General features: G+C 43.7%; 1 protein-coding gene across 5 annotated transcripts; it reads right to left on the bottom strand.

Annotated features, from left to right (window-relative positions):
• Window positions 1-21: 21 nt before the first annotated feature.
• Window positions 22-21,433, bottom strand: LOC112217924 (synaptotagmin XIVb). Of its 5 annotated transcripts, XM_042300969.1 has the most exons (13): window positions 20,780-21,433; window positions 18,617-18,667; window positions 12,680-12,826; window positions 11,297-12,326; window positions 10,426-10,578; window positions 10,003-10,256; window positions 9,311-9,481; window positions 8,287-8,553; window positions 7,788-7,965; window positions 2,383-2,439; window positions 2,045-2,160; window positions 1,738-1,942; window positions 22-1,655 (listed from the first exon to the last, which is right to left on the bottom strand). In XM_042300969.1, exons 4-12 carry the CDS (start codon window positions 12,231-12,233, stop codon window positions 1,742-1,744), a joined length of 2,334 nt encoding a protein of 777 aa, XP_042156903.1. In that variant the 5' UTR covers window positions 12,234-12,326; window positions 12,680-12,826; window positions 18,617-18,667; window positions 20,780-21,433; the 3' UTR covers window positions 22-1,655; window positions 1,738-1,741. The 5 variants fall into 5 exon arrangements, with proteins under 5 accessions (XP_042156903.1, XP_042156901.1, XP_042156902.1 ...); XM_042300967.1 differs by having other exon boundaries at window positions 22-1,942; XM_042300968.1 differs by having other exon boundaries at window positions 22-1,942; window positions 11,297-12,322.
• Window positions 21,434-21,436: the final 3 nt, after the last annotated feature.

The raw sequence follows: 21,436 nt of genomic DNA, 5'->3' as shown, positions 1-21,436 counted from the left end.
AACCCAGTGAGCCACAACAAAACCAATACAGTTTTTCTATTCTCAAACGATGATTCAGACACAACAAAAAGACGTGGAACAAACAATGCATCGGGAGATGAAACAGCCGTAAAAAGAAACCCCTAAAATAAGACGAAAAATTAGTCTGTCAAATGGATATTGCATAATGTAACGAGAATGTAAACAGTGAATAAATAAGCATTGCTCATTAGCATACAGTGCCTATAGAAAGTCTAAACCCCCTTGAACTTTTTTCCACATTTTGTTGCATTACAAAGTGGGATTGAAAAATACTTAATTGCAAAATACTCCATAATGTCAAAATTAAAAGATTCTACACATTTTTACAAATGAATACAAATGAAATAACGAAAATACAGTTGTTGCATAGGTATTCACCCACTTTGTTTAAGCAAGCTTAAATGAGTTCAGAAGTAAACTGTGGCTTAACAAATCACATAAGTTATATGGACTCACTGTGTGAAATAATAGTAGTTGACATTATTTTTTAATGACTACCCCTTCCTCTGTCCCCCATACATACAGCACAATATATAGAAGTCAATAGTCAAGTATTGCACTTTTTTTCCCCATTAATCCTAAAAAATAAAAATACATTTTGACATTTCATCATATTTTGTGTAGATCGTTGACCAAAGAAATGGAATAAAATCCATTTTAATACCACTTTGTGACACAATAACAGTTTAAGAAATCCAAAGGGGTTGTAGACTATCTAGGCACTGTAGTTGTAGCAGACTGTTACAGGCCCAGCTGGCTCTAACAGTCATGGTAACACTATTCCATTGCATTATCCTCGTTGTCGATGGCTGCGAGCTTCAGATGAGAAATGTCTGATATGCTGGTGTCATTTGAGGACAGTACCGTAGAATTGTCAGCCATATTGAGTGAACCCGTGAGTTGTTCCAGTCAAATTGCCATGTCTGAGGGGCTTTGTCCCTTCTAGTCATTCTATTTTTATGGTCAGTACAACCCCGGAAGAACGGTTGTTGAAGTCGTTGTTCTTCTCCACACTCTTTGGTCTTCGGTTCAGGATGAAAATGGTCCATTGTAGGAGATGCTGTATGTATGGTCGTATTTTGATCATCTTCTGTAAACAATTACATGAAGATATACTATTGTGGACCAGAATCTGGGAAATTAATGACAAAATTGTTCTCAATCTGAGACTGAATGGTCCATTTCATGACCAGAGGTGTCCATTTCATGACCAGAGGTGTCCATTTCATGGCCAGAGGTGTCCATTTCATGGCCAGAGGTGTCCATTTCACTGTTGAGGTTATTACAAAGATGAGTCTAATTTAATGACCCCATCGACCATGACTGGAGCTGGGAGTTTAGCACCAGACCAGTCTGTCAACCAGACCTGTCTGTCTCAGATTAAGTGGCTGGTTTACAGATTAAAGAGTAGTAAAGCAGCTGTCAGTGAACGGGAGACTCAAAGTGGAATCCACGTGCTCCTCAAAGTGCTGTACCCTCACACACATCCCACACCAGGTGCATAGTATAGGTGGATGGTTCCTCACAGCTTCTCGTCTGCTTCTCTGAATGAAGGTCATGGAACCCATTCTCTCTCTCGACACTGAGGTCAACATACCCCGCAATCTTCCTCTTCCTCCAACGTATTCCTCCTCCTATTTAACCATTTAATTTCACATATATTTATACAGATTATTCTTTGTTAACAAGATCAAATCTGGTGATTCTCATCAAGACCTGTTCAAGATTCCAAGAGCGTGTGCCAATGGCACACCTGCTGTCCCTCGGCCTCCTTCATCTGGCTCCAGTGTGCCTGCTGCTCCTCTCCAGTGCTGTTGAGCCCCAGGGACAGCCAGCCCACCTTCTCCCTGGCCTTCATGCTGCTCCTTCGGCTGTACACCGACACCACCAGGGAAACCTCGGAGAGCTGGAAGAGGGCCACCTGGAAGACAACAGAGATGGGGTGGGTTGTTTCTCTCTGTCTCTATATCCCTTATCTGTCTCTTTCTTTCTGTCTATCTCTATGTCTCTCACTGTCTCTCACCTGAAAGACAAAGGTCTCCTTGTAGGTGGGGTTGGGCTGACCGCGGCACACCGACGTCTTGCACCTGGACATCTCCTTGCCCTTGGAGTCCAGCATAGTCAGCTTTACGTAGGTGTCTGGGGACGTAGGGAGGGAGGGAGTGAGAGAAGGGGGAGGCTGCCATCTAGTGAAGATTAATGAACATAACAGTGAAGAACGGCCTGTGGATAGAGTGTCATTTTCAATCCCTGAAATGTTTCGGTTCTCTTTCACGATATGCCAACATTATCAGAGAGGAGCAGACACAGAGTCTCTGGTATAGATAGAACAGGTGTATGGATTGAGAGCAGAGGACTCACCTCTCATGATATAAAGTTGTCCCCCTATTAGCTGTTTTATACAACAAAACAGACCGTCTGGGACACAACACACAGAGGGCCAGGAAGGAACGAGGAGAGAAGAGGAAAACAGAGGGAAGGAAAGAGAGTTTAGAGAGGATAAAAGGAAAGACAATTTAGAGAGAGGATAAAACACTGTGAAAGTAAGTAAATAAGAGGCAAGAATTTAGAGGTTATTCCACCATCATGAATAAAACATGTTATTCAAATCTATGGATTTTAATGCAATAGCTACCCTACTCTATAACATGATCAACTATGTCTTATAGCAGAAGAGAGCAATGCCTTCCATTCCTGTCTCATGTAGACCTGGGATCAAATAGCATTTGTTTCTTTCGAATACTTAAGCTGTGCTTGATTGAGCTTGCCTGGCACAATGGAACCAATGCAGTACTACTTCAACCCAGGAATGCCAGAGCTGCCCTGATACTATAGCTACCCTGCTGCTATGGCTACCCTGATACTATAGCTACCCTACTACTATAGCTACCCTGATACTATAGCTACCCTACTACTATAGCTACCCTACTACTATAGCTACCCTACTACTATAGCTACCCTGCTACTATAGCTACCCTGATACTATAGCTACCCTACTACTATAGCTACCCTGATACTATAGCTACCCTGCTAGTATAGCTACCCTGCTAGTACAGCTACCCTAATATTATATCTACCCTACTACTATAGCTACCCTGATACTATAGCTACCCTACTACTATAGCTACCCTGATACTATAGCTACCCTACTAGTATAGCTACTCTAGTACTATAGCTACCCTGCTACTATAGCTACCCAACTAGTATAGCTACCCTAGTACTATAGCTACCCTACTAGTATAGCAACCCTGCTAATATAACTACCCTGATCCTATAGCTACCATACTAGTATAGCTACCCTACTACTGTAGCTACCCTACTACTATAGCTACCCTAGTACTGTAGCCACCCTACTAGTATAGCTACCCTACTACAGTAGCTACCCTACTACTGTAGCTACCCTACTACTGTAGCTACCCTAGTACTGTAGCTACCCTAGTACTGTAGCTACCCTACTAGTATAGCTACCCTAGTACTGTAGCTACCCTACTACTATAGCTACCCTAGTACTGTAGCCACCCTACTAGTATAGCTACCCTACTACTGTAGCTACCCTACTACAGTAGCTACCCTACTCCTGTAGCTACCCTACTACTGTAGCTACCCTACTACTATAGATATCCTACTAGTATAGCTACCCTATTACTGTACCTACCCTACTAGTATAGCTACCCTACTACTACAGCTACCCTACTACTATAGCTACCCTACTACTATAGCTACTATAGCTACCCTACTACTATAGCTACCCTACTACTATAGCTACCCTACTACTATAGCTACTATAGCTACCCTACTACTATAGCTACCCTACTACTATAGCTACCCTACTACTATAGCTACCCTACTAGTATAGCTAGCCTACTAGTCTACCTACCCTACTACTGTAGCTAGCTAGCCTACTAGTATACCTACCCTACTGCTATAGCTACCCTACTACTATACCTGCCCTACTACTGTAGCTAACATACTAGATATCCTACTAGTATAGCTGCCCTACTACTATAGCTACCCTACTAGTATAGCTACCCTACTAGTATAGCTACCCTAGTACTATAGCTACCCTAGTACTATAGCCACCCTAGTACTATAGCTACCCTAGTACTATAGCTACCCTAGTACTATAGCTACCCTACTACTGTAGCTACCCTACTACTGTAGCTACCCTACTACTATCGCTACCCTACTACTATCGCTACCCTACTAGTATAGCTCGCCTACTAGCATACCTACCCTACTACTGTAGCTACCCTACTACTATAGCTACCCTACTACTATAGCTACCCTGCTACTATAGCTACCCTACTAGTATAGCTACCCTGATACTATAGCTACCCTACTACTATAGCTACCCTACTACTATAGCTAGCCTACTAGTCTACCTACCCTACTACTGTAGCTAACATACTACTATAGCTAGCCTACTAGTATACCTACCCTACTGCTATAGCTACCCTACTACTATACCTGCCCTACTACTGTAGCTAACATACTAGATATCCTACTAGTATAGCTGCCCTACTACTATAGCTACCCTACTAGTATAGCTACCCTACTAGTATAGCTACCCTACTAGTATACCTACCCTAGTACTATAGCTACCCTAGTACTATAGCTACCCTAGTACTATAGCTACCCTAGTACTATAGCTACCCTAGTACTATAGCTACCCTACTACTGTAGCTACCCTACTAGTATACCTACCCTAGTACTATAGCTACCCTAGTACTATAGCTACCCTAGTACTATAGCTACCCTAGTACTATAGCTACCCTAGTACTATAGCTACCCTACTACTGTAGCTACCCTACTAGTATACCTACCCTACTACTATCGCTACCCTACTAGTATAGCTCGCCTACTAGTATACCTACCCTACTACTGTAGCTACCCTACTACTATAGCTACCCTACTACTATAGCTACCCTGCTACTATAGCTACCCTGCTACTATAGCTACCCTGCTACTATAGCTACCCTACTAGTATAGCTACCCTGATACTATAGCTACCCTACTAGTACAGCTAGCCTACTACTGTAGCTACCCTAGTACTGTAGCTACCCTGCTACTATAGCTACCCTACTACTATAGCTACCCTGCTACTAGAGCTACCCTGCTACTAGAGCTACCCTGCTACTAGAGCTACCCTGCTACTAGAGCTACCCTGCTACTATAGCTACCCTGCTACTATAGCTACCCTACTAGTATAGCTCGCCTACTAGTATAGCTCGCCTACTAGTATAGCTCGCCTACTAGTATACCTACCCTACTACTGTAGCTACCCTACTACTATAGCTACCCTACTACTATAGCTACCCTGCTACTATAGCTACCCTCATACTATAACTACCCTGCTACTATAGCTACCCTACTACTATAGCTACCCTACTACTATAGCTACCCTAGTACTGTAGCCACCCTACTAGTATAGCTACCCTACTACAGTAGCTACCCTACTACTGTAGCTACCCTACTACTGTAGCTACCCTAGTACTGTAGCTACCCTAGTACTGTAGCTACCCTAGTACTGTAGCTACCCTAGTACTGTAGCTACCCTACTAGTATAGCTACCCTAGTACTGTAGCTACCCTACTACTATAGCTACCCTAGTACTGTAGCCACCCTACTAGTATAGCTACCCTACTACAGTAGCTACCCTACTCCTGTAGCTACCCTACTACTGTAGCTACCCTACTAGTATAGCTACCTTACTACTATAGCTACCATACTAGTATAGCTACCCTAGTACCATAGCTACCCTGATACTATAGCTACCCTACTAGCATAGCAACCCTGCTACTATACCTACCCTGCTACTATAGCTACCCTAGTACTATAGCTACCCTGATATTATAACTACCCTACTAGTATAAGAACCCCTCTACTATAGCTACCCTACTAGTATAAGAACCCCTCTACTATAGCTACCCTACTACTATAGATATCCTACTAGTATAGCTACCCTATTACTGTACCTACCCTACTAGTATAGCTACCCTACTACTACAGCTACCCTACTACTATAGCTACCCTACTACTATAGCTACTATAGCTACCCTACTACTATAGCTACTATAGCTACCCTACTACTATAGCTACCCTACTACTATAGCTACTATAGCTACCCTACTACTATAGCTACCCTACTACTATAGCTACCCTACTACTATAGCTACCCTACTAGTATAGCTAGCCTACTAGTCTACCTACCCTACTACTGTAGCTAACATACTACTATAGCTAGCCTACTAGTATACCTACCCTACTACTATACCTGCCCTACTACTGTAGCTAACATACTAGATATCCTACTAGTATAGCTGCCCTACTACTATAGCTACCCTACTAGTATAGCTACCCTACTAGTATAGCTACCCTACTAGTATACCCTAGTACTATAGCTACCCTAGTACTATAGCTACCCTAGTACTATAGCTACCCTAGTACTATAGCTACCCTAGTACTATAGCTACCCTACTACTATCGCTACCCTACTACTATCGCTACCCTACTACTATCGCTACCCTACTAGTATAGCTCGCCTACTAGCATACCTACCCTACTACTGTAGCTACCCTACTACTATAGCTACCCTACTACTATAGCTACCCTGCTACTATAGCTACCCTACTAGTATAGCTACCCTGATACTATAGCTACCCTACTACTATAGCTACCCTACTACTGTAGCTACCCTAGTACTGTAGCTACCCTACTAGTATAGGCACCCTACTACTATAGATATCCTACTAGTATAGCTACCCTATTACTGTACCTACCCTACTACTATAGCTACCCTACTAGTATAGCTACCCTACTACTGTAGCTACCCTGCTACTATAGCTACCCTGCTACTATAACTACCCTGCTACTATAGCTACCCTGCTATTATAGCTACCCTGCTACTATAGCTACCCTACTAGTATAGCTCGCCTACTAGTATACCTACCCTACTACTGTAGCTACCCTACTACTATAGCTACCCTACTACTATAGCTACCCTGCTACTATAGCTACCCTACTAGTATAGCTACCCTGATACTATAGCTACCCTACTAGTACAGCTAGCCTACTACTGTAGCTACCCTAGTACTGTAGCTACCCTGCTACTAGAGCTACCCTGCTACTAGAGCTACCCTGCTACTAGAGCTACCCTGCTACTATAGCTACCCTGCTACTATAGCTACCCTACTAGTATAGCTCGCCTACTAGTATAGCTCGCCTACTAGTATAGCTCGCCTACTAGTATACCTACCCTACTACTGTAGCTACACTACTACTATAGCTACCCTACTACTATAGCTACCCTGCTACTATAGCTACCCTCATACTATAACTACCCTGCTACTATAGCTACCTTACTACTATAGTTACCCTACTACTATAGCTACCCCGCTGCTATAGCTACCCTGCTACTATAGCTACCCTGCTACTATAGCTACCCTACTAGTATAGCTACCCTACTAGTATAGCTACCCTACTAGTATAGCTACCCTGATACTATAGCTACCCTACTAGTATAGCTAGCCTACTACTGTAGCTACCCTAGTACTATAGCTACCCTGCTACTATAGCTACCCTACTACTATAGCTACCCTACTACTATAGCTACCCTACTACTATAGCTACCCTGTTACTATAGCTACCCTGCTACTAGAGCTACCCTACTACTTCTACATACCATTATTAAAGATACAACAGAAGAGAGCCCATCCATATGTTATGTCATCGATATGTGATGTCATTCATATGTGATGTCCACTCACTGGGAGGTTTGTCTGAGGCTGTGTTGTTGAACTGTCTGCCCCGGATGACCTCTGCAGAGAGCCTGCCAGTGGTGGAGTTATAGATGAGGCCCAGCAAGATCTCTGGTGTGGAGTCCCATGTAGAGCGGTAGGACAAAGCTGCCACGCTGCGAGACACACTCACCAACGACCCACAGCCCTGTATAGATAGACAGGAGAGGACAGCTAACACCACATACAGAGCTACAGAGAGGCCTTGGTATGAGAGTGGCCTTGGTGGGAATCAGTACAATGCAACTGGATGGCTTGGATTGTTTGAGACTATGCTTTGCCTAAGGGTCAGTCTACGAGATACTGTACCATTATAGTGCATGCATTTTAAACGATAGCTTCTACTGGTCATTTATCTTCGTTCATATCATACAAATCAGACTTCTATGGCGAGAAATTGCACAAACAGACTCCTCCCACACACACACGCCCCTCTCCAACCCCCAGCCCTTTCTCCCCAGCCACTCACCGTTAGTGCTGTGCCAGGCTCCAGTGTAACGGGCAGCGCCATCTTGCCCTGCAGGTTGAGTTTGGTCAAGTAGAACACCTTCTCTCCCAGCACCTTCTCCTTCTTCATCCTCCTAACGCTGTAGAGACGGAACCTGACGGCGTGGTCCGCCAGCGCCCCCTGCTCCACCCGGGTGAAGCGGAAGGTCTCTGTGAACATGGGACATGGCCCCCTCTGCACCCCCGTCTTGGCCCGTTGCTTCTTAGTGGGCAGCAGCACCAGGTGCACCTACATTTATATTTACAGATAACATTTTACTTAAAACATACATGTATCCTGTGTGGGGTTGCAAAATTCCAGGAACGTTGAATAAATTCCCTGGTTTTCCAGAATCATGGTTGGAGGATTCCAGATTCCCTGCTTATTCCCTGCAGATTCCCTGCTTACTCCCTGCTTACTCCCTGCAGATTCCCTGCTGATTTCCTGCTGATTTCCTGCTGATTTCCTGCTGATTCTCTGCTGATTTCCTGCTGATTCCAGGAATCCTCCAACTGGGATTTCGGGAAACCAGGGAACTTTTGCAATCCTGTGGCTCAGTCGGTAGATCATAGCACTGGCAACTTCAGGATCGTTGGTTTGATTCCCGCTGGGGCCACCCATATGAAATGCACGCATGAGTTTAAGTCGATATGGATAAGAGTGTCTGCCATATGCCATGTAGTATTTTTTATCATAGTTATAATGCTTTTGAACTTGCTATATGCATGAATGAGCCTTCATAATGTATTATAATAAGGGTTATAATATATTATGCCTCTTTTTTGTGTATAATTTCAAAATCATTTTAACTGAAGCTGAAGCTCTTATCCAGGGTGACTCAGTACAACTAAGGTAGGTACTACCACATGAAACAATCACTGCAAGTCAAACGTAATTCAAAATAACCACCATCTGCACAAATTCAGTGCTAGTAAGGAAATACATTTAAGGGTGAGTGCAAGACAGACAAGTACAACGGTAAAGTGTTAGTTTGTTTATCCCCCACCTGCCACGCAATGTTCCCTGTCTGTTTGAGTGCGGGGATGTCGGTTGCTGCGGTGACAGTGACGGCAAGGCGTTGCTCGCCCGAGTCGTACTCGAAGGCCACGTCCAGTGTGCCAAACTTGGCCAGCGGCTCCGGCTCATAACCTACGTGAAGATGGGAGGTTGAACCATCCTTGGAGGGGTGAAATAAAGAGAAAGAAAGGAAGACAATAGAGGGGAGGAAAAGATGCATTGAAATTCATGAATCTGTTGGATTCAGTCCTCATCTGTGACATCACAGAGTGAGGTTAGATATAGGCCCTTAGAGTAGGACACAACACTGGGTGAAGGGGAGACGGGAGGGTGAACCATCCTGTGGGGGAGAGGGGGTAAAAGAGAGTGAGAGACAGAGAGAGAGAGAAAGAAAGAAAGAAAGGATGGTAAGATGGATTTGAATGAATCTGTCAGTCTGTGACATCACACAGTGAGGGGGGGGGGTCATGAAGCAGGACATGGCACTGGGTGAGTGAGGGGTAAGAGACTGATGGTAGGCCTATCATAGCCAAACAGAGTACTAGCCAATAGGCTTATGTTGGTTGCATTTGCTAGATATCCGGTATGCAACTGAGCGTGTCTGGCTAGCGTGACATATTTCCCTATGGGACATGCTAACAGTTCCCCATCTGGCATACGAGCGTCTATGTCCTAGCTCACCTCTGGTCCCAGGACGGCAGTGCTGTCACTAGGTACATCCTCATCATAGCCCTTGTTGAGGTAACTCTCAGTGTCCGGGTCAACGCTGGCCTCACTGGAGCGCTGTGTACCATTAACGTCTGGGGACGACTCCCCCAGACCCCCCGCCCCAGAACGCGAGCGAGACACCCGGACCGGACTATTCTCGTCCTGATACGGGGGTGGCTGGAGCTCGTTGAGGGGAGAGCCTCGTCTCATCCGCTGGATGCTGTTGGCTGTGTAAGACAGTTATAGATATGTTTGATAGGTCTCTTGGGAAATGTTTCAAAGATTTATGTGTGTTCTGCCAATCAGACATAGCATGCGTGTGACAGTCTGCCTGCGTGTGTGTGTGAGTGTGTGTGTGTCTTTCTATGTAAGTTGTCACATCTGTGAGTTTCTCACCTTGTCCGGCGGAGGCCTCACTGCTGTGGTCGCTGGTGTGTTTGTGTCGGTTGTCCCAGACTGAGGCTCTGTGCTGGGCTGAGGGTTTAGAGTGTCCCCCTGGCCTGTCCTCTTCACTGTCCTCCTCAGAGCCACGCTCTGGGCAGCTCTGCTCTGGATAGGTGCAAACCGACACACACACACACACACACACACACACACACACACACACACACACACACACACATACAAGATCGTAGTGCCTCATCACAATCAGCCCAGCATAAGACACAACTCCACTCTCAGAGCCAGTATTCACAAGAGCAGGAGTGCTGATCTAGGATCAGTTTGGCCTTTGATTTCATAATGAATCAGATTATATGGACAGGGTGGGGATCATAGACCAGAACTGCTATTCTGAGATGCTATGTGGATATTGGCCCTGATCATAGAGGATGTGTTTTTAACTTTTCAAGCCCCTATTCCATCTCCCTGTTCTATCTATTTAATGGTCTCCAGATAGAGGACGTATTAGATATAAAACTGATAAAATCGTACACTACAGTTGATCTTAGCCGAACATCATAGAAGAGAATGATCATATTTCTAACTGGTAAACTCTGTCCCTGTATCCATGATGTCACATCTACAACAATCATTGAGAGAAATAGGTGAAACCGTGAGAACTAAAACACGTGAACATGACAGCCACAGACAGATGTATTTTGATCCATCCATGACTGTTAAAAACTTAATTTGTTTAGAACCCTAAACACTGAGTAACAGTTAGGTCACAGGTCACAGGTCACAGGCCACAGCCATGAAGAGTAGAGGTGAAGAAGAGGGGGAATGTGGTAGAAGAGAGCAGGTAGGAAGCAGCACACCCTCTCACCTTTATCCTCTTTATTTGTCTTCTTGCTCTCTTTCTTCTCTTTCTTCTTGTCACTCTTTTTCTTATTTTTCTCAGAAGCGGGAGACATAGCAGGTTCAGTCTCTCCATCTCCCTCGGGACTCATCTCATTCTCTTCCTCCTCTTCAGCTTTCCCCTTGTTTTTCTTTTGGGATGCTCTCGACTCTTCCTCAGGGCAAAGAGATTGCGGTGGATCACTATGGTCGTCACTCTGGTGGACCCCATTGGATTTGTCCTCTTTCTGGCCCTCTTTGTTCTGACTAGCAGTGTGGGTCTCTTTCGGCAATGAGCTGGTTTCTTTATCTTCAGGCTCTTCCTCAATGGTCTCTTGATGGCTATTTTTCTTCTCTTCCTCCTGTTTCAGCCTCTCCTCCTTCTTCTTGTCTTTCTCTGCCTTTCTCTTCTCCTTCTCCTCTTTCTTCGTCTTTTCTTCCTCCTTCCTTTTCTCCTCCTTTTCCTTGTCCTCTGCAGAACTCTCCCCTGGTTTTACCACTCGCCAGCCTCCATCTTTCCACACCCATTCCAATTGGGCTGGAACATAGTCCTCTGCTGTCACGTCACTTGATTGGTTATTCTTCGAGTCATTGGATTGGCTGAGGTTGGAGCTGTAGTCTGCCAAGCTTGAGCAGGCCTCAGAAGCCTGCCTCTTGATTTTGCTCCTGAATGAGTCTGCTATCCCTTCCTGGGCCTTTCCTTCCTTGCTGTCCTGGGCCCCCTCTGTCGCTTCTGCAGCCTCCTCCTCCTCCGTCTGCACCTTCTTGATGACCTGGTCGCTGAGCTCGGTCAGCTGGTCACTGACGCTGTAGGTGGCATCACTGACAGCACTGGCTAGGTCGTCCACTCTGCTGCTGACTGAATCCAAGATGGAGGAGATGTTTACAGATGGTAGGTTCTGCCCAAAGCTCTTGAAGAACGCCATGTTGGGTGGACTTGCTGACGGCTGTGGTGGCTGTCCTTCTCCACACTGTCTGGTGGGTTCTAGATTATCTCATCATCTCATCACAGGCTCTGGCTGGGACATTTGGTTCATTAGAGTGTGTGGGCCAGGTATTACTGTCTGAAATCCATGACTTACACTTTATACATGTATGAGGAGGACAATTTGTGGATAATGTCTATGCATGACCTTCTCATCCACAAGCATGTATCGTAACAGTGGTTGTTTGTCAGACAATCAGATATGGATTTATTTGTATTATTTAGGGACAATCCCCAGAACCTACATTAAGCCTAAACCTGAATCAATAAATTAGCTTTTCATTCCAGAACTAGGCTTTATCTGTGTCCAGGAAACTAGCCTAGGACCATAGAACAATAAACAAACTGCTTACAGACTTTGAGTGTTGTACCACTTGATGTGTTTACCTTGCTGGTTGGGCCTATAGTCGTCGAGGCATGGCAGCTCGCTGGCACTCTCCACTGACAGCTTGTTGCTGACGTAAAGAAAAAATAGAGCCATCAAGGCCACGAATGCCGCAATGGAGGATAGGACTCCTAGCAGCTCTGGAGACACTGAGGAGAGAGAGAGAATAAAAGACAGACATATATAGAGACAGAAGAAGACAAAAACAGAGACCAGGGAAGGAGATTGTATGCTGAGTAGAGAAACCTGATAACTTCACCAGTATAGTACAGTAGAAACCTGATAGCTTCACCTGTATAGTATAGTAGAAACATGATAACTTCACCAGTATAGTACACCATTACAGTACAGTTAGTTTCACCATTACAGTGCAGTACAGTTAGCTTCACCATTACAGTAAAGTACAGTTAGCTTCACCAGTACAGTGCAGTTAGCTTCACCATTACAGTACAGTACAGTTAGCTTCACCAGCACAGTTAGCTTCACCATTACAGTACAGTACAGTTAGCCTCACCATTACAGTACAGTACAGTTAGCTTCACCAGCACAGTTAGCTTCACCATTACAGTACAGTTAGCTTCATCATTACAGTACAGTTAGCTTCACCAGTACAGTACAGTTAGCTTCACCAGTACAGTACAGTTAGCTTCACCAGTACAGTTAGCTTCACCATTACAGTACAGCACAGTTAGCTTCACCATTACAGTACAGTACATTTAGCTTCACCATTACAGTACAGCACAGTTAGATTCACCATTACAGTACAGTACAGTTAGCTTCACCATTACAGTACAGTACAGTTGGCTTCACCAGTACAGTTAGCTTCACCATTACAGTACAGCACAGTTAGCTTCACCATTACAGTACAGTACATTTAGCTTCACCATTACAGTACAGCAGTTAGCTTCACCATTACAGCACAGTTAGCTTCACCATTACAGTACAGTTAGCTTCACCAGTACAGAACAGTACAGTTAGCTAATAATGGACAATATACACTGAGTGTAAAAAAAATAAGAACACTTTCCTAATATTGAGTTGCAGCCCCTTTTGCCCTTAGAACAGTCTTAATTTGTCTCTACAAGGTCTCGAAAGCTTTCCACATGTTGACTCCAATGCTTCCCACAGTTGTGTAAAGTTGGCTGGATGTCCTTTGGGTGGTGGACCATTCTTGATACACATGGAAAACTGTTGAGCCTGAAAAATCCAGCAGCGTTGCAGTTCTTGACACACTCAAACTGGTGCACCTGACACCTACTACCATACCCCGTTCAAAGGAACTTAAATATTTTGTTGTGCCCATTCACCCTTCTGAATGGCAAACATACACAATTGTCTCAAGGCTTAAAAATCCTTCTTTAACCGGTCTCCTCACCTTCATCTACACTGATGGAAGTGGATTTAACCGGTGACATCAATAAGTCTATGTCATCAAAATAACAATTGTTCCTTTTGTTTTGTACACTCGGTGTACAGACCATTGAAAAGCCACTGGTGCATGAGTGGCTGTTGAATTACAAAAATAGAACAGAGCTGCCAGAGGAAAGAAAAGTTCCGAACATACTTCAAAAGTCTACATGAGAGGCTGAATGTTGATCTGATGTGCACATGCACTGCCACTGAGAACAATTCAGGAACACTGAGAACAATTCAGGAACTATGAAGGGTCATTGGTAGAGTATTGTGGGTGGACGATTATCAATATGAAAACTTCTATTGCCTGAGGAGTCAAGTCATTACAGCTCTCGTTCACACTACATCTCCAGAGAAAAGGCCCACCATTCAGCCAACCTCTTGCCCTCTTCCCCCGTGCTCCCGCACATTGGCTAACCGGGCTATCTGCATTGTGTCCCACCACCCACCAACCCCTCTTTACGCTACTGCTACTCTCTGTTCATCATATATGCATAGTCACTTTAACCATATCTACATGTACATACTACCTCAATCAGCCTGACTAACCGGTGTCTGTATGTAGCCTCGCTACTGTATATAGCCTGTCTTTTTACTGTTGTTTTATTTCTTTACTTACCTATTGTTCACCTAATACCTTTTTTGCACTATTGGTTAAAGCCTGTAAGTAAGCATTTCACTGTAAGGTCTACGCCTGTTGTACTCAGCGCACGTGACTAATAAACTTAGATTTGATTTGACTGAGTTTTAGAGGAACTACTTCTCATGGACTATCTATTCTTCTCACCATGGCAACAGGCAGACACCACTGAAGCCTGACAACTGACAAGAAGTAGTGCCTTCTCCTGTGTCCTCCTCTCCCAAATGAATAGACTGATAGTCAAAGCTCAGTGAAAAGAGTGAAAGATAGAGAGAGAGATAAGAGAACAAAAACCCATGGGCACAGCTCACCTTCTCCATTCTAGCAGCTTTTCTTTTGTTTACATTGAGTATGTATCTGAAGCCCCTACCGTGAAGTTTTCCATTCTGTCAAAACAGCAGTGTTGTTCCTCTTAGTGGTAATCTGGTTATCCAAGACAATTATTGAATCCTACACAAAGAAAATGCTAAAAAGTCCAAAAACATACAAATTGGTTATGATCCTAATATTGAGTCCAACATAAGCAAAAGCTGTTACAACACTTGGAGACCATGTGGTGATCTTTTCAGTTTGGTACAAAAATTCCTCGATTCTCAACAACACCTAACACAGTTACAGTACCTATCCTCTCTCACTGGCGACAATTCTGGTAATTGAGTCAAGTTAGGTCCTGAAGTGTCCCTGAAGTCCAAAAGCCAGGCACAACTGTACTGTATGTCCCTCTCCCTGTCCCTATCCGGAGTGTGGTGTGTACTGCTGTGTACATGTCAACTGCCCCTAAATAATTCAAACACCTGCAGTAACAGGATGCTTCTCTCATTGACAGATGCTAGCTGAGCGTTAGCCACCCCATGCTAACCTGACCTGAGCCTGTGTTCACAAAGTCCAAGTGCTGATAGAGGAGCAATTTTGCCTTTTTAGATCTTAATGTAGGTGATTATATGAGCATGGGACCTGATCCTTTGAATATGTGCCCTGAGCCCCACGTTGTCCCACTCTGCACTCACTAAGGAGTATTGTAATAAAACAATGGAGACGATGGTCATGGAGGCTGGTGGTCATGGAGACTGGTGGTCATGGAGACTGCAGGTCATGGAGGCTGCTGGTCATGGAGGCTGCTGGTCATGGAGGCTGGTGGTGAGTGAAGTCATGGATAGTGTGTGTGTGTGTGTGTGTGTGTGTGTGTGTGTGTAAGCGGGTGGTGGAGGTGAGTGTGTAGGGTTGCTTGGGCCAATCTATGTACAGTACGTCAACTGAAGTCCAGAGCGTTAGGGCTGAATCTGGTATCCAGGTAACAGCCACAATATATTTTAAAAAGCACAAAATCAGTCATTAAAAGTGAAAGAACATGAACATTTGACATCCAACTAACAAAGTATTTATGTTGACGTGTTCTAATTCTAATTCAAGGAGTCATGTGATTATCTGAGATTCTTTGATAGGACAATAAAACGACTGATTAGAAAGAAAAAACATGTTTATTCTAATATTTCCTCTTTGCATAATTCATTGTTTGCATTCAGGCTAGCTGAGCATGGTAGCAATGGCAACAATGTTTTGATACCCTTTTTCAGGACCCACTATCAGGGCGCCATTGTAAGTGTGTTTGAGGTTACCACAGGAAATGTAGAGTGTGCGTAGTGGAAACGTTGCTTACACATGGATCCCCACATACGAAAACAAAACCTCTGTGGTAAATAAATCATGAAACCTGCTGCTTTCTCTAGAGAAGAGCTTTAAAACTTGATATGCCCCCCATAAATAATTCACAACCAGATATGCAGTAGAATCTTCAAGAAGTTTGTAACTATAACTATTGAGTATCCCTCTACATATGTAGGATCTTAATTTGAGACAGTTCGCTGCGGCAGGAAAATAATCCTGTAGCAACAAGAAATGTGAATTATTACCTGGATTATAATGAACGTACATTTTCTGTAGGGGTTGATACATTTTTCATTACGAACAATAAAGGCCGACATTTTAAAGTGGAAATTACAAACTTTAGAAGCCTTTTTAACCTTGAATACACTACAAGTTTGCATTTCCTGCAGTGCAGAAACATTCTCAGCAACAAAAGAGTGATCAAATTAAGATCCTACATGCAGTGAATTCGGAAAGTATTCAAACCCCTTGACTTTTTCCACATTCTGTTATGTTACATCCTTATTCTAAAATGCATTAAATTCATTTTCCCCTCATCAATCTACACTCAATACCCCATAATGACAAAAATAGGTTTTTAGACATTTTTGCAAATGTATTACATTTTTTAAACAGAAATACCTTATTTACATAAGTATTCAGACCCTTCACTATGAGACTCAAAATTGAGCTCAGGTGCATCCTGTTTCCATTGATCATCCTTGAGATGTTTCTACAACTAGGTTGGAGTCCACCTGTGGTAAATTCAATTGATTGGACATGATTTGGAAAGGCACACACCTGTCTCTATAAGGTCCCACAGTTGAGAGTGAATGTCTGAGCAAAAACCAAGCTGCGAGGTCGAAGGAATTGTCCGTAGAGAGCCGAGACCGGATTGTGTTGAGGCATAGATCTGGGGAAGGGTACCAAAATAAATCTGCAGCATTGAAGTTCCCCAACAACACAGTGGCCTCTATCATTTTTACATGGAAGAAGTTTGGAACAACTAAGACTCTTCCTAGAGCTAGCCACCCAGCCAAACTGAGCTATCAGGGGAGAAGAACCTGAGGGAGGTGACCAAGATTCCGATGGTCACTCTGACAGAGCTCCAGAGTTCCTCTGTGGAGATGGGAGAACCTTCCAGAAGGACAACCACCTCGGCAGCACTCCACCAACCAGGCCTTTATTGTAGAGTGGCCAGACAGAAGCCACTCCTCAGTAAGAGGCACATGACAGCCCCCTTGGAGTTTGCCAAAAGGCACCTTAAGGACTCTCACACCATGAGTAACAAGATTCTCTAGTCTGATGAAACCAATATTGAACTTTTTGTCCTGAATGCCAAGTGTCACATCTGGAGGAAACCTTCACCATTCCTACGGTGAAGCATGGTGGTGGCAGCATCATCCTGTAGGATGTTTTTCAGCGGCAGGGACTGGGAGACTAGTCAGGATTTAGGGAAACAGAGAACAGAGAAAAATGCAGAGAGATCCTTGATGAAAACATGCTCCAGAGCACTCAGGTCTCCAGACTGGTCCGAAGGTTCACCTTCCAACAGGACAACGGCCCTAAGCACACAGCCAAGACAACGCAGGAGTGGCTTTGAGACAAGTCTCTGACTGTCCTTGAGTGGCCCAGCCAGAGCCTGGACTTGAACCTGATCGAACATCTCTGGAGAGACCTGAAAATCATGGGGCAACGACGCTCCCCATCCAACCTGACAGAGCTTGAGAAGATCTGCAGAGAAGAATGGCAGAAACTCCCCAAATACAGGTGTGCCAAGCTTGTAGAGTCATACCCAAGAAGACTTGAGGCTGTAATCGCTGCCAAAGGTGCATCAACAAAGTACTGAGTAAATGGTCTGAATACTTATGTATATGGGATATACATTTGCAAACGTTAATAAAAAACTGTTTTTACTTTGACATTGTGGGGTATTGTGTGTGGATTGATGAGGGGAAAAAACTATTTAAAACATTTTAGAATAAGGCTGTAACGTAACAAAATGTGGAAAAAGTAAAAGGGGTCTGAATACTTTCTGAATGCACTGTATGTGTACTCCAAAGATCCAAATGAGCATGTTAGATAGCTACTGCTTTGATGGAGCCATCTCTCTATTTTTAAGGGGGATACAAGTACAGTCAAGTAGACAGACACAGATACATAGAGTACAATGGAGTACAGGCAGAGCGATAGAAAGAAAGAGACAGATATGTAGACAGACAGGACGCCCCCCTGATCTTACCTCTTCTGGCACAGATGAGCTCATGCACGCCACAGCTCCTCCCTCCACCACCTAGGGGTTAAAGGTACAGGAGCGTCAGGGGCGAGGGGTTTAGACATTGCTCTGCGTCTCAAGGGTGCCACATGTCGGTCCCTATGATGGTTCCTCCACAGCCTCTCCCATAGAGGTAAACCAAGGCTATTAGAGGCAGGTGACACACTAATTAACTCCAACCAACTAATCTCATAGAGTTATCAAGTGTTTAATTACATGTAATATCTCTGAGGAATCCTAACTGAATAGGGTTTTAGAATGGAACAACTGTGTCTGTCCTTAAAACTGTCTAATTTATAGTATACAGAGTAAATGGAAGGGATGAACGCAGACGTTCAGCACATTACCTTGGAAATAATGGACAAAGCAGCGGACGAGGTGGAGCCGAGTCCCTTTGCGGAATAAATCATTTATTTGTACTGCTCTAATTACATTGGTAACCAGTTTATAATAGCAATAAGGCACCTCAAGGGTTTGTGGTATATGACCAATATACCATGGCTAAGGGCTGTATCCAGGCATTCCGCGTTGGGTCCTGCATAGGAACAGCCCTTAGCCATGGTATATTGGCCATATACCACACCCTCTCCTGCCTTATTGCTTAAATAGATCAGTGTTCTTAACCCTGTATTCAAACATTTTCAAACTCATGAGACAATAAAGACACACAGGCACGAATACACACACACACACACACACACACACACACACACACACACACACATGGGCAGATGCACACACACACACACACATACGGGTAGATGCGCACACACACACACAAACAGACACACACACACACTTGGCACTATGCTATGTAGGACTTAATGTTCTGAGTGGCTACAGAGAGAGTGTACTATAGCTCTTAGTCTTACTGTAGTTCTTGACTTTTCACCCTCATATTACACTACTGAGTGTGTACTATACTCCCTATGGAGGGTGAGTTTACAGACACAGGAAATAAAAAGACATCCCCGAGGTCAATAAGGCAACAAGGGCAGTCAGAGCAGCCTGACTCCTGACCTTTCACAAAAATCAACCTATGCACTCAGTCTTAGCCAGCTTGATTAAAGCTCTCCTTTCCCATCGACATTTTTGCAGAGTAAAAATAAACGGAGGTTGCTCTAATAGTGCAACACAGGCTCTAATAGTGCAACACAGGCTACTGCTTAAAAATGTATGATGTTTTTACTTTGACAGTATATGACCCGTAGAGTCTACTCTTTCTATCTCTTTTCTTCTATGTTTTATATCAACCATACAGCAAACAAGTCAGGTAAAAACAAAAAGCATCGTAAAATAGGCAGCTTTTATATCCTCTGCAACAGCTGTAGCCTACAGAAAATGCTTCCTATTTACGCTCAATGAAATTTTGTGTTGTGAGCCGAAGCCTGCCCCATAAAAAATGGATATAGGCTACACAAAAGCTATAAGTAATTAATAAACATCTGTCTCCACACCGGTGACCAGTAAAGTATAGATTTGCATTGGCTAAAGACCAGCACATTCACCAGCTGACAGTGACTCTTTCTCTCTTCTCTCTCACAGCATTGCATTTGCCAGGTGTGACGGCAACACTTCCAGTACTGAGACCGGATAGCAACCAACCAACGTGCGAGAACACGTGACCAAGTACCCTATATATGTGTATGATACAATATTGCGCAGAAGCAGCCATGCAGCCTTGAATGTAGGCATTGTAGGAGTTTACCTTTGATAGCATTTATCTGGCTTCAACAGTAGTAAAGTTCACCTTCCATTATCCTATAATAAACTTGAACACTTACTAGGCTATGTTATCCTGTTTCTAACGAACCATTTATGAGGACTCGCACACGTTCATGCGTGATGACCGAGTCACATTTATTTTGGATCATCGCTGTCCACTTCAGGACCACTTCGCGTGGTACAGTAAAGTGTCACGCGGCGCATCCCACAACATCTTTGCCGCTACTCTTCAGCATCTCTGCAGGCTATGTAGGCTACAGCACAAGCTGACGAGACACCGCAATGTGCATGTATATCATTGCTAGACATCTATCTGGCTGAATAAATGGTACTGACACTAAGCATTCTAGCTCTGTCCCATGCAAGTTATATGAGTACAGCAGGTCACCTGTTCCGGCTACTTACCATCAACCGCCATTATGTTCTGTTCCAGATGGAACCAAAGCGAGGGGGTAAAAATTGGGGAGAGGTTATTCTTGTGTTTGAAGGAAGGGGGCATTGTTTGATAGCCTGATCCAAGACCATCCTGACCGCTGCGCTCTCGTTGCGTTTAGCGAAGCCGAAAGTAAACTCGCGAGATCAGATTGATTTGTATGAGCACCGCACACTGACTTTAGCCTACCTGTGCAATGAAAAATTGTAGGTTATTTGCAAGAGCTACTTATCTTTATAATTGCATGTTTAGAAAGTATGATGGATTATGTATAAAAATATGATAGTGCAACATAAATTAATTATATGTGTGTATCACATGGCCTATGTTATGTATTGCTGCATACAGTTATATAAAGTTATACTATTGTAATATTAAAAGTTTCATAAATTAAATGAAAATTGTGTAGTTATCAACAGGCCTATTGGTCAGTTGTTCCATTCAACTTTTTTCCCCCAATGATGAATTACTGTGTAATTATTGGTAAAAACACCCAGATAAAATTAAATGTAACGATATGGCGGGTTGGCCGATGTGCAAAAAGTAGCCAGGTAATGTGATTAAAACTAATTATTATGTACATTGTGGAGTTTTTCCTTTTTTTCGAATGAGCATCATGGGTAAAAAGA

Source organism: Oncorhynchus tshawytscha, linkage group LG18 (assembly GCF_018296145.1).
Source record: "Oncorhynchus tshawytscha isolate Ot180627B linkage group LG18, Otsh_v2.0, whole genome shotgun sequence".
Classification (NCBI taxonomy): Eukaryota; Metazoa; Chordata; class Actinopteri; order Salmoniformes; family Salmonidae; genus Oncorhynchus; species Oncorhynchus tshawytscha.
This window is presented reverse-complemented; position numbering and strand designations above follow the sequence as displayed.

Coding starts and splice junctions, on each gene's coding strand:
- LOC112217924 (XM_042300967.1), bottom strand. CDS start 12,233: ATGGCGTTCTTCAAGAGCTTTGGGCAGAACCTACCATCTGTAAACATC. Junction 2,440..7,787: donor AGCCTCAGACAAACCTCCCA/GTGAGTGGACAT, acceptor GTTGTGTCCCAG/ACGGTCTGTTTTGTTGTATA. Junction 1,943..2,044: donor AGGAGACCTTTGTCTTTCAG/GTGAGAGACAGT, acceptor GTTGTCTTCCAG/GTGGCCCTCTTCCAGCTCTC.